Genomic DNA, 16,237 nt, shown 5'->3' with positions numbered 1-16,237 from the left:
TGTTTAAGTGTATTTTTTTTTAAAGTATTGATACACAACATACATACTGGAAGCCATAAATAAGCAAACGATTTCAAAAACAATTTTAATTTTTTTAGCATAGGAAAATAGACATTCCAAACATTATCTTACCAATAAATTGACCATATATATATTTTTTTTTACACAGTTTTAAATTGCATATGTTTCATCTTACTAAGGAGAATGTTACATCTTTCTGAAGCATGGAAAAAGAATTTAAACACTGATCCATATTTAATGCTAAGAGCAGTACTACAGCTCCCAAGATGATGGTAATACTTTAAGGCATTCAGTATAACATCAGTATAATCTAATTGAGAATGAGAAAATATTTTTTTTTTAAGAACAGTGCCGCAAGACACCCTAAAATAATCCACTATCCACTTACTAACAAAAAGGCATTTAAGAAATATATACTATTAAACAATATAACCAAAGGATGTTCGGTGTTCTTATTGCATAACACTAAACAAATAAAAGGTTCCTTCACATTTCTTATAAAATAAAAATAAAAATATGGTGACAATGTTGAATGAGGTAGTATAAACTGTAAGCTGCGGTGCCTGATCAGGCATCACCTAACTCTTTCACCCTCAGTCATCTCCCAAAGCCCCAGGTTCAACACTTTAAGGCACGGGAGCTGCGTTATCCGCTCCAGTCCCCGTTTGGTGATTTTGGTACAGCCGTACAGATCGATGCCGGTCAGCTGGGTAAGGTGGTCAGCGATGAGCTCAAGCCCCTTGTCTGTGATGCGAACACACTGTCCAATGTTCAGCGTCTTCAGCTTGTGCATCTGCCGCACCATCCTGTTGATTCCATCGTCGCTGATGTGACATGAGCAAAGCGAGAGCGACTTCAGCTGATAAAGTCCTTGGGCGATGTAAGCCAAGCTCTGATCTCCCACTTTGTCACAGAACGACACGTCCAAACCAAACAGCCGAAGAGAGCCCATGGACAGGTGCATGATGCCTGTGTCGCTGATGTTGTCACACGAGCGCAAGTTTAGAGTCCACAGTTGGGTCATGTGGGACAGGTGAATCATTCCAGCATCTGAAATGCCACCGCAGAAACTCAGGTTCAGGACTTTCAGTTTGTTCAGTCCCTTTGAGATGTGCTTGAGCGACAAGTCGGTCAGCTTCTGACAGTCCTGCAGAGTGAGATGCTCCAAGCCGAGACAACCTTCAGCGGCGCTGCGCGTCATCCCAGCCAGGTGACCGATGCCCACGTCGGAGACATGCCTGCAGCTGCGTAGATTCAGGCTCTTGAGCCTGTGCAATCCCCATGCTATAAGGAGCAAGCCAGTGTTGGTGATGTTACTGCAACCACCAAGCTCCAGAAACTCTAAGTTCTTTAGATACTGTGCAATTCGGCCAAGGCTGGAGTCTGTGATCTGCTTACAGAGGCTGAGGTTGAGGATCCTCAGGCAAGGAATGTCCTGCACAAATGCATGTCCAAGTCCGTTGTCTGTCAAATTGTAGCATCCGCTCAGGTTAAGGCTCTCGATGTTCGGCATGCCCTGAATGACATAGCTGAGGCTGCGTCTGAGGCTCAGTATCTGCACTTTTTTAATCCCTCTGCTCTGAAGGCTTGGGAATAACGACGGGTTTGCTCTCCTCAGATGGAGTTTGGCTTCGACTCCTCTCCATACTGATTTGTGGTAGGACGCGTCTCTCCAGGCCACACACACCTGCGCAACCCTGCCTTTACCTTTAACGTCCAGGTAGCTGAAGATCATCGCTAGAATCTCCGGGAAAAGGCTTGAGATGTGGGTCTCCATTTCACCGCTCCGCCAAACTCCGGCTTTACCGCTTTGCCGAGATTAGCCGACTGGCTAAGCTAAACTAGCTAACTAGCATTTAAAACGTAGCTAAATCAATCAGCTTATTTTAGCAATACTTAAAAGATCAGAAAACACGCATCCTTGCGCGGTGGATGCACGAAAGTTTACTATTAAAAGCGAGACTGTTGTTTTGATTTCTTGTGTGTAATAACGTCTGTATTAGGCTAAACAGCTAAGCTAACAAACAGGCTAGCGTCAACATTCGTCACACACCGCTTTTGTATCGCCGAGTCTTTGTTATGCTTTGAGTCCGGCTTGTTATATATAAATATTTTAAATCATAACACAATTCTTCAGTTCCACCAAACGTCCACGGACACATTGACCCTTAGTCTTTAACTCCAAATAAAAAAATATATATATATTCTTTTTTTTTTTTTTTTTTAGGCGATGCGGAATTAACACGGATACTTCCCAGCCATTCCCATTTGCGCTCGCTCAAATCCGTACACACTGCCTACACTAGTGCACTACACCGAGTTTGAGATAATAGATCCCGTGCCCTACGTAGTGCACTTCATATTCAACAAAGAGCCATTCGGGATGCGGATTATATTACATCACTTCCGGTGGCCTTCTGTTTAAACCTTACGTATTTTATTCGGTTTACTTTATTAATCAAGTGTGTTTATTATCAATAACTACAAGAAGTTAAAAGTCTCAAATGTTTATTATATAAAAACAAAATACAGCAAACCCGACTTAATCGTGTTAGCCAACGTGGTTTGATAAAAGAACAGTACTAAAGTGAACCGTGACTCGGACCCCTAGCACTACAGCGCCCCCTGCTGCTGACAGCTCTGGTACTGAGCCATAAAAAGGTAGAATTTTTAGTGCCAAAGCAATAACTTTATAGTTATTCAGTATTATAACAAAGCAGCAAAGACACTGTAATAAACCCAATTTGCACAGATTGTCAAAAAAAAAAAAAAAAACAACTTCCACTTAATATCCCAATACTATTATTTATAAATAATAAAGGAAAACAGAAAACAAACACTGTAAAAATTCTATACAACTACATAAACATGTAATCAGATGACAGCTTTATAAATATGCCCTAAAAACTTATTGTAAGATAGAAATGGATCATTTTATGATAGAAATGGAACAATTACATAATCTATTTACAATCCAAACACAGTTCACATTTTCTCAAAAGCCTTAAAGCCTTACAATTTAAACACAATTATTATTACTTAAAAATTGAGGACATCTCCTCTATTGTCTTCCTAATATCTGTTAGAATATCACTAGTCTTCCTTGTTATTTAATGCTGTAATGCAGGTTGATTCATACCGTGCATTTGTAAGATAAAATATTTATGGTTGAAAAATCATCAGGTAATAACATCTTAGAATAGTTTGCATATCAAATAATGCTAAAAGAATTAAATATTTCTACTAATGTTTATAATATGCAAAAAAAAAACCTACGTTGTAATGCATCACAACAAAATAACTATTTTTTGCATGATTATGTTAAACATGTACAATCACATGTTCTTGGACAGACAGCAAATATGAACTATGGTGTTTAACACCAAAACTACACTGTACCTGAATGACAAAGGCACAAGCATGAAAGAAATCATAATGCTGGGTGATCACATATTTCAGTATTTCGTATTTATACTTTCATTGAGAATTACTGAGCCAAATAAAATTCCAAAAATATAAGCAACATACCTACAAAACAAGCTAAAATAAATTCAGAAATACATCTACAGGTGTAGTACATCTTTTTAAAAGTGTTTGCTAGAAAACATCCAACGCAGTATCTGCTTTTTTCTCTTTGTTGGATTTATTTATTTATTTATTTAAATTGAGGTCTGCCCAAGCACAGTCTGAATGTTGATAAATGGTCATACAGTACAGTGTGATATTCACACACATCACTAGCTCTGTGTTTTATTTGTGAGTAGGCTTCCTAGAGAGTGAGCATTTGTACTCCTGAGATTAAAGAGTAAAAGACTTCCATTTGGAAAGCAGCGCAAGGACAGCTGTCTTCTCAGGTTTCTTACTTTGGGAAAAAAAAAAGAAAAGAAGTTCTGTTCTCATATCAGGTTTTCCCATTGATCACAGGCGAGTTTGAAAATGTCAGTATCAGCACATGCCGTGTGTGTAGTGATTTAAATAAATCATAGGGTTAATTTCAGTCTGTTCCACAAATCAGCTCGTCTTCCTGTTGTTACCAAAAGAGTCCGAGCGGCAGTGGGAAAAGTCTATGAATATCCCGTCTTGATCGGAATCCACAGAGTCTACACCCTGCATGACAATGGTTTCAGGGCTTGAGGAGCAGCTAGTGGGTGAAGACGTGGCTTTATCTGTCTCTGAGATAGACGTCTGAGCGTGTAAATGCCCTGCAGAGTTTTGGATAAAGATGGAGGGAAGGATGAGAGCAGGCTGTGCCGTGGCTCCACGCTTTGCCGTTGGTAAGGTGAGCTCGTGGTCAAGCGAGATCCCGGGGCTGGAGCTTGTCTCCACGCTGACAGATAGGGGGAAGCCCTGCTGTTCTATACAGGAAGTGACCTCACAGGCAGAGTGGCGACGGATACCCACGCTACCCACTGAGCCGACCTCCGTGTCGTACTCGGCCACGGGGGTGAGCATGGGGATGTTGTAGCTCTTGGAGCGCACCACTGGGTTGATGGAGAGGATTTCTGCAGGTTTGGACCACTGCAGGCGATTTTCTGTGAACAGTGAAACACATGATACTGATCTATCATCAGTAAACATTTATAGTACATTTAAAAGGAAGAAGAATTTATCCTAGGATGTGTAATCAGTTATACAACAATATTCAACACACACTACATCTTTATTGTGGGCTGATTTCAGTGCTGGCACTCAATCTCAGGAGGATTCTGCCTAGACAACTAGCAATTTTAGTGTAGGTTGCCCCTGCTGAATAGGACATATTCTGATTCATGGAGAGCACAATTAAGGGTGTTTTCATTAACAAAAGAAAATAAATAAATTATCAACCATCTTGCACACATTTTGCATGTAATAATTGCATCAAATAAGAAATTACATGCAAGAGCTAGTCTTGTTTAGAAAGCATAGCTCGTTTTTTTTTTGTGAGCCGTGCAACTACTAAACAAACGTAATGAAAACTAGGATTTATTTTTTTTTGTTTTGGTAACAAATCTGCTAAACAATCAGGCACGTATAAATGTTACAAGTTTGTATCTTCTCTCCGATTTAATATCAGCACATGTCTAATTTATGCTAAATCATAACGCATACCTATAGTGCATGAACAGTGGGTGGCGTCACAGTCGTGTGCACAGAGCCCATGTGTTCCCAGGTAGGGTGACACCACCTTCTGAATGAGTGACTCCAGCTTCAGGTAGTCCTCTGTCACACCTTGTGACTCGTGAACACCCTGTACATCATTCACCCAAAGGAAAAAAATGAATACATATAAAAACACACACAAATACAGAGTGGGTTTTTGCACGTGTTTTGTACCTGGAGGACCAGAAGCATCTGGACGATGGACGGAGGGACACGGGCACGCGGTCTGGACAGAGCTTCATCCAGCTTCATGTTAAGAGTTATAGTGTTCCTGAAGAGCAGCAGAGCCAGCTGTCGTACTGACGGCTCCTTCCCCTGAGTCATACAGCGTAACATAGTTAACAACAACGTGGGACCCTGCTTTCTTCTGACATTGAAGTCAATCATGGACCCAATTATGTGTTATATATAGTAGGTTTCACAGATTCAATTTTTTTGTTCGTCTAGAGTCTAATGACCCAGATAGCTTATGTCTTATATCTTCTTTCTGTGATAATATGATCAACTCATGTATGGAAGATATATATATATCAATCAGCTACTGATTAAATACGATATCATTCTTGAATCAAATCAAATTGAATATAATTCAGCACTGAAATATACTGAAAAAAAAAAGATGTATCAGAGTTTAGAATAGACAGCTTAGTATACACTGTTAAAAAATGATTTTGGTTTTAAAAAGATTTTAATTTGTGCATCTTCATCTTTCTTACTACAAGAAAATGACTTTTATGAAAGTAACTCTATATGGTTGATATCTTATTTCCTTTGTTAGGAACCAAGGCTAAACAATAGCTTATATAACTCTTATTTGCATAATACATCAATAAGTATAAGACACAGTGCTTTACTATGAACTAAATAAATATTAGACCTTAAGAAAAAAAAATAAAAATGCCAGAATTGTGACTCCTATTTTTAGTTTTCTAAAAGGTTTTTGCTAGATTGAGCCACAGGGAACTAAACCATATCCACTATAAATGTGAACATAATGTTAAAAGATCTCTGTGATGGAAAATAAGTGTTCGGGTTTATTGTGGCAACAACACAAAATACTAAATGCAAACACAAAAAGAATCATGGATTAAAAGGTGTTTTTTTCTAGAGCCTTGCTCTAAAGAGACTTTATATTCAGTACCACAACTGTTTGATGTTTTTAAAATCCAGTGTGTGATGCTGTAGCCTAGACCTGCAGGCGGTTTATCTTATCTTCTGATAAAAAAAAGTGGAGATACAGCTTGAAACATCTGTTGTACAATTAGTGGACACTGTGTGAGAGGTCAGTGTAGATGGAGTGGCTACCTGGACTGGGTGAAAGATGGCTTGTAGCATGGAGAGAACATCACAGAAGAAGAAGTCCCACGTCTCAGCCAGGGAGTCGAGTAATTTCTGACCTGTGAAACAATTCACAGTTGTAGTCTGAGGACTGTGACCCTGCATCAGTCTTGTATTCACAACTTCCATCCATCCATCCATCCATCCATCCATCCATCCATTTTCTTTATTGTTTACACAGTACAGCAGACAGGGTAGGAGGAAACCTTATCCCAGGGGACATGCTGGACAATCAGCCTACAATGAATGCGCTTAGACTGGTTAAGGAAACTGGAAACTCCCAAAGCACTGGGAGAACATACAACCTCCAGACACACAGGCCGGAGGTAATAATAAACCCCCAACCCCAGTGGTGTGAGGCAAACATGCTAACCACTAAATAGTTGTGCCCCCTTTCACCACTTACTATTACTATTTAATTACTATACAATTTTATCTGGTCTGATGGAGACCATAAAAGGTGTGTTGTCACTAAATGTTTTGTTATTTTACCTTCATAGAATCGTATTTTGTCCCTTAGAATGACCATCCCTTTGGTCAGAAGCTGGTTCTGAAAGAGGTGGAAAAATGAGAGGGGAGAGATAGATATTTAATAACTGCTTAATGAATCAGTGTATTGTGTCAACATAGACATCCGTTTTATCAGGCTGCCTTACCTGCAGATACTCAGTGAAAAAAGAACCCAGTTCAGTTTTCAACAGCTGCCTAAAAAAAAAAGAACCACCAAGGGATCAGTCTGTTAATAAACTTCCTGTCATGTTTAATATACGATTAATATACTAATATATTCCATTTATAATCCTTATGTTTGCCATATAAATTAGTATAAGAATTATTTTAAATCGAGATAAAAATGTAGTCATTTAGTCACTTGCTTGTAATATAGACTGATTTATTGTTCGTTCATTAACGTTCAATTAAAGTCTGTTCATTTGATTAAATTCAATATAATTTGTTAAGGCTTTGAATTCTTAACATTCTTTCTTATACTGTATACAACCCAGATATTGAAATTATAAAGCACACATGAATAAAAATAATTAAATATATCATGTACCACAGGATAAATTCTCAAATCCGATTGGTCAGAAGGTGTTGATTTTTTTTTTTTATAATTGCAGCAGTTATAGGAAATATAAACACTTATAGAACGACGCTTGACCATTCAAATTAGTGGACCAAAACTAAGTGTATAAAATACAATAGTACATACAGTTGAGTGCCAAAGTTTAAACAGTTTTAATTTTTACCAAGTAGTGTAGTATAGTGTGTCAGATATTGCTGACATTCCTTCCTTATTATATGTAACTGAAAAATACTGATACTGAAAAATACCAAAGTGACTGTTCAAATGTTTGCATTTCCATTTCTAAAGAGCTCTTTGCCTACCTCAAGGCAACTACCTCCAGCTAATTTCATAGGCTCTGAATAGGGATGGGTTACGACATTAAGCTTAAATACACACCCCGATATCGTTGCTGGCACTTTTGTCCTAACCTGTAAGAGATAATAAAGCCAATCTTTTCTAATATTTTTCTGTTTGCTTTAAATTGGTTTTGAATTATTTTCTTTCTGCACTATACACCATACAGTAGATGAGTTCTATAGTGAGTGAAGTGACACACGGCTAAGTATGGTGACCCATACTCAGAATTTGTTCTCTGCGTTTAACACATCCAAAGTGCACACACACAGCAGTGAACACACACACACACCGTGAACACATCCCCTTAGCAGTGGGCAGCCATTTATGCTGCGGCGCCCGGGGAGCAGTTCAAGGGGGTTCGGTGCATTGCTCAAGGGCACCTCAGAACCCAGAGACTCGAACCCAAAACCTTAGGGTTAGTAGTCAGACTCTCTAACCATTAGGCCACGACTTCCCTTAGTTATAATGTTAGAAATTATTCAGCGATGCTAAAAGATATCGATGTGTAAAAACACACTATTCATATACCCTATAGTTTTCAGAATCTATATCCATTTTTGTACAGGTAACAGAACAGCTACATAAAGGCACATGGTACTGATCTGATAAGCAGTTGACTGAAATTACTGCTTGATTTACTGACTTGACTCACCTTACACCTTCATTGAGTATGTAGAGCTCATTGTCAGCCAGTCCCTTCTTTTGGAAAACACCAATAACTGCATTGTGAATGCTGTGATAAAAAAGTACAAAGACAAAGGAACAGAATCTATAATAAATCTATCATTTGAATGTCTAACTGAAACTATTCTGCTATGACTGCATAGATGGATTTAATTTGCTAGTCCAAGTGCACAAGGGTAGTTACATTGGCAATTACCCAAAAACACAGAATATAAACATATTATTTATAAAGTCAGGCGGTGCAGACGAAGGTCACCTGTTCCATGTGGCATTTGGCCCAGATCCTCGTTCCTCCAGCGATGCCTTCTCATTCTTGCCCAGCTGACTCAGGTTTGGAGAGCTCACTAACCTCAACCGGTACAGAGTCCTCATGGTCATGTGAAAAAGAAAGAGAGAGAGTAAGAGAGAGACAGCACAGTTTGTCCCAAGCTGAGTGTGACAAAGCCAGGAGTAAACATGACTCAGGGTGAGGGTGGGAGGGGAATGTGAAAGTACGGTTTAACAGCTGGCCAGGAGTCAAAAACCGTCTTTCTTCAGAAATCAATTTCCTTCCTCATTTTTCTTTTTATCGCTTTAGTTTGAATTCTATTATCGGATTCTTCACCGTAGCATATATCTATACAAACACACAGATCTTAAAAAAACATCCTTGGTGTAAAATACAGGGAAGGTAATGTAATATAATATTTAGTGCTCTCCATTATTATTCTCACCCTTCATACAAATGAGCAAAAGTATACTATAATCAAATCATAATTACTTTTTTTATATTTTAAATAAGTACAAATTTACATTATTATCAATATATTATTTATTTTCATTCCCCAGGAACTGTAGCTGTTTCTTCCAAAAGAAAAAGATAATCTTTTGACAAATCGAGTAACTAATAAAAAAATTCTCACAAGTCGACAGGAAACAGGAAATGGACCCATGTGTAGACAGTGAGGTTGGTGAAGGAGGGGAAATGGCTCAAAGATCACAGATTTTTGAATTGCACAGTTAAGTTGATTCTTGTGGTTTTCAAGTTTCAAAATCAACAGTTAAAATCCACTTTCACAACAATAAGCTACTGGGACTCATCGCAAGTTTCAAGACCTTTCTGAAAGCATCTCGAAAAATGCAGTGCCTGAACTTCAACAAGCGTTATTAGAACTAAAATTAGCATCATACGTCATGGTTAGATAACGTTTTATGGTCATCAGCATTTTAGTGACAAAAAAAGGGGGCTGCATACAAGGAAAAGCACCTGATATCCAGTGTACAATATGGAGGCTGCTCACTGGTGCTTGGCTGTGTATTGTGGTTATTAAAGATTAATGGCAAATTCATTTCAATCTTGGTTGCCTCTACCAGGAGGTCATTACTTGGTAATAGATAGAAACTACGAATCCAAAAATGTTTTTCCCAGGACCTTCTCAATCTCCAAAATTGAACCTTACAGAAAACCTTTCAAAATCTACATGCACAAACCTAAAAATATAGGTGCTTAAATGCTACATGACGTAGAGAACCAAGATTCGTACAGAATAATCTTGTTAGACATTCAGGTCTGGTATTCTCTTCACACAAAATCTTAATTGTAAGTCTACGACTCAAAATGCTGAGATCAGAATATCACTTATTCCATGTGTTGTTCCTGTTAACACAAATACAACTCTCTGTGGTTTTCTCTGTTTTTGTCTCTCCACACTAGTAGTTTCAGAAGTGCAGTGTTACCTAAGCAAAGGTTAGCATTGCAACTGTGTAAGTGTGATAAGGTAGTTCTCAGAGCAGAGAACTCAAAACAACTATGAAATGCAAGGAAGTAAAAAAAAAGCAGAGAAGTAAGCACTTGCCAAAGATGATGCAAGTAAGCTGACGCAGACTTTAAAGGTGGATTTCTTTACATTTACTTTTTATATCATTTTGGCAAATGCTTTTATCTAAAATGACTTCCAATCCAACACCTAGCCATTGATAGAGCTGTGTGTTATCTATAGAGCCTTCTGCTACCTGTTATGTGCCATGTAATTTTGTGGAACATCTGCAGGACAAATTTGTTCCTGTTATCAATAACAGATCTAAACTTTTATTTATAACACTCATCAGCTAATTTTTTTCCTCTCGCCTTGAATCAAAGTTAATAAGACAAAAAACATAAAGAAAAAAAATGTACTGATTTTTACAAAGCTGCTACAAACATGTTCTATAAACATATTATTTAAGAAAACTATATCACCAATTATATGATTTTCGTTGTTAAATAACAACAAGTTTGTAATCCATACATTATTAGCCTTTGATTATTTAGAGCATCTATCATGAAGTCCCTATGAATAAGTTGTTACTATAGAAATGATCACATATTAGAAGAAACACATTAATATAAAACTGTGATGTGAATTACAAATGGCAGGGCTGTTGTTAGACAACATTGATCAACACTTTCTGACCAATTCAATAGTAGTATAATTAAAAATAAACACCTTCTGACCAATCGGTATCAAGAATAGAACAACGCTGTGGTGAAAATCACCAAATATTATGAATTAATTTGTTCATCTGTTTAAAAAAATTTGTAAGAAATTATGGAATTTCCTGCATAACCCTCATCCACACCGTATTTTCAAAATGAGATGCATAAATAGAGGTAGCATAATATAACTGGAATTCAGTGGGAGTGAGTTCACTGGGAGGTCAAAAGCCAAAATCTGGGATTTCGGCTCACCTAAATGTCCTCATGTGTCTAGGTCTGTTCATTAAAGCCATTTCACAGACACCGCTGTGAAAGCAGGAACAGAGTGTGAATTATAAATGAGTCACATTTTAAAACTCAAGGTTAAACATTTCACGGATGAATTTGTGAGGCAGTGTTATTGTGCGATTCTGCCTAGTCCATGTGCTTGTGTCATTTGTAATGATGTCAAGACAAGCCGAACTACGGGAGCCATTTCAGGAGTTATTAGTTTATGGCTATTACATTAGACTACTGATGTATGATCATTAGGCTGTAGTGATCACTCTTGAAACAGACAGACAGACTGATAACCAGGAAAGATAGACCGTCTGACATTAATTGTGGAGAAACAATTTAATAAATTGTTGTTTTTTTTCTTTTTAAATTACATTTTTTATGCCCTAATTATGCTGAGAGATACCTCCTGATAGGGTGTGTACTGGAGTCCATGTGAAGGCAGTGCGGTAGGGACGCCAGGGCAGAGAAGCTGAACGAGCCTGTTTTAAGGTTGCCTGGTCTGGTGTGTGTCCCACTCAAATCTTCCAGCATCTTTATTCAAGCAATGCAGAGAGACTCCAACATTCATTCAGCATAAAATTTCTGTGAACACACAATGAAAACAAGTTTTATATGAAAGTGCACAGGTATTCACAATAATGTGGATATATTTTAAGACTACTATTGTAAATAATTCCTGTTTAATGTTTATCAAGTTAATGGACTTTCACCTCAATTGCTGTTCTTTATTGTCTAACATCGGATCTGCATTCATGTATGTGTCTAAAATTGCATTTTTCTACTCTATATAATTTCTTAAAAGTTTCATATTACTTTCAATATAGTGTGCAAACTCGTATGAATCGTATTCATTCCAGCGATTCCTATATACTGTTACCTAATAGCTTGGTATCTATCATGTTTCTATAATATAATAGATATTTTTATTAGAATGTTATAAATGTGGTTTTCCTGTCATTTCTAATCAACTGCCTTATGTTAAGAGTGACAGTGTAATTTACAATTTACTTTGGTTTCAAGGTTCATATTACATGTAAGCATGGTACTGTATGATATAACCATGCAAGTCAGTAAAAGTACCCAGTGTAGTGTCTTTTACAAATCCAAAAACCCACACACAGCACAGGGTTTCATTTTGTGATTGGATAGGCATCTTTTTCTGCATCATAGAATTGTAAATACAAACAAATGCGGCACAGATGCTAAATCCTGTTCCAGTATGCTCCACAACAAAATAAGGAATGAAAGAGTAATAAAACCAACATAATGTGTGTGTGTGTGTGTGTGTGTGTGTTCGTTTGTGTGTGCGTCTGTGCGCATGTGTGTGTTTGCAAGTAAAATAATAGGTTTTAACTGATGTATAATTGTAGCATGTATTTCTTTCATTGTGTACTAGAAGGAGGAGTTTCACTGTGGGCAACAGACTAGCCAGGGACCTGAAGTGGTATAAAATAGTTGTAATTTTACTCAATATATAACAAGAAAGATGCCCCACATAGACTGTACAGTGACAAAAGCTTGTGTTGAACATCTGTGTGTAGTTTGCAGGCTTACTTCAATTCAGTATATAGGTAATTAACACATTAAACCGTACCACTCCTTGTCATTGCAGTGCTAATATCAACTGTACATCTGATGTGCCTTTAGTATCTCTTGACATCTAATTATACACCTTAAGTGTTTCTTGAAAGACACAGATAAACATGCCACCCCCTACCAATACTTCATTTTTGCTGGATCATCCCTGAACAAGACCTCACAAGTGCCTCCATTCTGGATCTTAATTACATGGATTATTTTTCGAATAAATAAGCAAACGAATAATAAAACAACCAAATAAATAATAGTAAACCTCCATGGTCACCCTATTTCAAATACAGAGTTAGTTTATTTTCACAACAACCAACTGGTGTGCTCAGTCATTCAGTACTCAAGCGTCATGAATGGGGTAAAAAAGGTCATTAATTTAAAAAGTAAGCAAAAGGGACGAGGCAGAAGAAGCAAAAAAAAAAAGAATGAGAAATGGAGGCGTCGTCTCTGTTTATAAAACTTGTTGGCCCATGACACACAATTCAACCAATTTTTTATATGACTATTTTTGGATTTCTAAAGAAAGCTGAACAAATTGTGACATGAGGAGGAGACTGTAAGTTACACTACTGAGTTGTGGAGTAATATGTACAGTATAATTAGGCAATATAAGAGAGACATTTATTCCACTAATATCAGTATGCATGTTATATCTTCTATGTTATTTTAGTAATATTGTTTAAAGAGCATAATACTTTATACGTCTTAGTGGTCTGAGCAATATTACTGTTGAGAGGTTTTGCACGACTGAACCCAACATTCTGAATTGTAACACAGGAAATGTGCAGTTGACTCGTCCAGTCCTCGCACGGAATCACTGAAATCTTATGGCTGATTCAGATCAGATGATTTGAATTGATGTGTTGATTTAAAAAAGCAATGAAACAAATGATTCAGCAGCAAACACAAAACCATTCTCATTCATTTCAATTGACTTTTAATATAGTATTCTCAATTATAAATTGATTATTCAGACTGATTATTGAGATCAGTTTTTATTAAGGACAGTGAAGACGTGTGTAATAAATGATTCATATTTTCAGGCTAACGTGAAAATAGGTTTGGCCATAACTTTGATACTTAAAATAGTCCTTCTATGCATATATATCATATGCAAATTAACAGTAGGTCCACTCAAGATTGTATATAAAGTTAGTAACATGCATCAGATTAAATCAGACTGTATCATGGCAGAATCATCAAATATTGAATCATTGGCTTAATATCAAAACCGCATCGTATCATGTGGAAGACTGAGGTTTACATCCCTAATCTCTAGTTATATAACAACATTCACTAACTCTAGCAAATGAAGTGCTTGGATCACTGTTGTGTTCTCCAGGACCTATTCACTCCCCCCCCTGTCCACTTGCTGGATCCCTTGGTGTTCTGCTACTTCACGTATTTTACACTGATCAGTGCCTTTTTTTTCCTTCATCCCAATTTAGAATTTACTCTTAACTGGCACAAGACCTTGCTGAAAACTATACGTAAGCTTGCAGTTAGAACGAGGAAACAAACAAAACATGAGCAACGTGTTTAAAACGCGCCACCTAGCGGCAGAGGTGTTTATGCGCAGTTCAACAAAGAGCTACAACAAAAGGCTCGTACATCAGTGAACCACCTCGCCTTCACTAACACGTGCTCAGTCTGCCACAATGCCACACACACACACACACACACACACACAAAAAAATCCTCTTACAGGAAAACACACAGTCTCGTGATGTGTGATTGTTTTGCATCTTTAAAGAGGTGCGTTTCGGTGGAATAAACGTGGACAGGTAAGATCAACATCAGTGCGGCTTCAACTCCTATTAGAGACACCGAGGACACGAGACTTCCATTATTTTAGTTTCTTTTCCAGTCTGTGTGTCATAAGCATTTAAACCCCCGTCCATATGATATAGACTGTTATTCTAGGGGTGGGGGTGGATGGGGTAGGGGGTAAGGGGGAGTTCTCCCCGGTACTCGGTGTACTTACAAGCGGATTGGACGCGTTCCCATTATTTAGCCACCAAACAGCAGTATTTATAGCAGCAGAAATGAGCAGAATAACATATACCATGCAAAAAAAAAAAAAAAAGTGCATTACTCTGTAAGCTGTCTTCACTCACCATCATTCGCGCTTGCGTGTAAACTGCGTGTAAACAATCATGGACACCTCGTATACGGTAACTTTGGAAAACAAATAAATAAATAAAATAAATTAAATAAATAAATAACAGTGAAAAAACAACGAACGGGAAGAATAAAGAGATCAGATGCACGAAAGCTTGTGTGTATCCTGGGCGTTATTGTTTTCCAGTGAAGTGAGTTGAATGAGTAAATGCGGATGTGGGGCAAGGCGGCTTCCTCCTGTCATTCCTGTGGTATCTCTAGCCTCAACTTGCCCCTCCTACACGCGCCCGGTTTGCAGACTGCGCGCGCGACCAGACGCTCCACCAGACTGTGTGCGACGATGTGCGCGCCTGGGGACGTGAACGCGCGCCGTACACGACGCAGTCGAAGAAACAGAGGGCTCGAGCCCAAATATCGAGCCTTTTTTGAAAATATAGTAGACTGCATTGCACGTCCATTGGTTCATCTTTCAGGATGCTTTTTATCCTGCACAGTAGGATACACCCACTATATACAACACAGAAGGGACTGTCTGTGTAATCTGCCTTGGTAGTGCACTAAAAAAGGCAGTAGGGAGGAATTTGTGATTGAACTGATGTTGTAGGACAGAGGTGCTTTCTAGTATAATGTAATGTTGACACGTTTACTGAAGGTCGTGTAAAACAAAGTGATGTGAATTAAATACATATGGGAGCTTAGGCCTGTTAATATTACTAAATTAAATATTATAGAATTTAGGCATGAGATTCATTCATAATCGATGTGTTGTCTATGTTTATTTGTTTGTTTTTGCTTTTAGAGGGAATTTGGTTCCAGCTGTTTGTGACTCTCAAAAGTACAGACATGAATAACACTATACTATACAAGATACGACAATACAGATGATGAGATACGATATAGACAGAACGAGTATTAAATATGATTACAGAATATATGACTGATCAGTTATGTACATAACGTGTGAGAAGTGCATGGTAGTGTAAATAACAGTATTGTGCAGTATTATGCTTTTTGTACAATATACATCAGCAGTAGTGTGTGTAACGTATACGAATGATGTGATAACTGACGGTTCTGATAATGCAGTACTTATAGATATGAAGCAGAGAATATAATTATGGTGAGTTGTTAATCAGGGTGATTGTCTGGGAAAAGAAACTGTTCCTGTGTCTGGCAGTTTT

At 37.8% G+C, this 16,237-nt stretch overlaps 2 protein-coding genes across 2 annotated transcripts; both read right to left on the bottom strand.

The window, feature by feature from the left end:
• Window positions 1-68: 68 nt before the first annotated feature.
• On the bottom strand, window positions 69-2,287 carry fbxl14a (F-box and leucine-rich repeat protein 14a). Its single transcript, XM_060884726.1, has one exon. The coding sequence runs from the start codon at window positions 1,796-1,798 to the stop codon at window positions 596-598; it is 1,203 nt and encodes a 400-aa protein (XP_060740709.1). The 5' UTR covers window positions 1,799-2,287; the 3' UTR covers window positions 69-595.
• Window positions 2,288-2,512: 225 nt separating this feature from the next.
• prr5a (proline rich 5a (renal)) lies at window positions 2,513-15,317 on the bottom strand. The gene is made up of 10 exons (XM_060885461.1): window positions 15,053-15,317; window positions 11,749-11,927; window positions 8,868-8,978; window positions 8,580-8,660; window positions 7,158-7,206; window positions 6,994-7,051; window positions 6,469-6,560; window positions 5,338-5,478; window positions 5,113-5,251; window positions 2,513-4,553 (listed from the first exon to the last, which is right to left on the bottom strand). Exons 2-10 carry the CDS (start codon window positions 11,874-11,876, stop codon window positions 4,033-4,035), a joined length of 1,320 nt encoding a protein of 439 aa, XP_060741444.1. The 5' UTR covers window positions 11,877-11,927; window positions 15,053-15,317; the 3' UTR covers window positions 2,513-4,032.
• Between the last annotated feature and the right edge of the window lie 920 nt (window positions 15,318-16,237).

Source organism: Tachysurus vachellii, chromosome 13 (genome assembly GCF_030014155.1).
Source record: "Tachysurus vachellii isolate PV-2020 chromosome 13, HZAU_Pvac_v1, whole genome shotgun sequence".
NCBI classification, from domain to species: domain Eukaryota; kingdom Metazoa; phylum Chordata; class Actinopteri; order Siluriformes; family Bagridae; genus Tachysurus; species Tachysurus vachellii.
The sequence above is the reverse complement of the archived record's forward strand: the minus strand, read 5'-3'. Positions and strand labels throughout refer to the sequence as shown.

Coding starts and splice junctions, on each gene's coding strand:
- fbxl14a (XM_060884726.1), bottom strand. CDS start 1,798: ATGGAGACCCACATCTCAAGCCTTTTCCCGGAGATTCTAGCGATGATC.
- prr5a (XM_060885461.1), bottom strand. CDS start 11,876: ATGCTGGAAGATTTGAGTGGGACACACACCAGACCAGGCAACCTTAAA. Junction 7,207..8,579: donor ATACTCAATGAAGGTGTAAG/GTGAGTCAAGTC, acceptor TTTTTTTTTTAG/GCAGCTGTTGAAAACTGAAC. Junction 4,554..5,112: donor CCACTGTTCATGCACTATAG/GTATGCGTTATG, acceptor CACTGTTCACAG/AAAATCGCCTGCAGTGGTCC.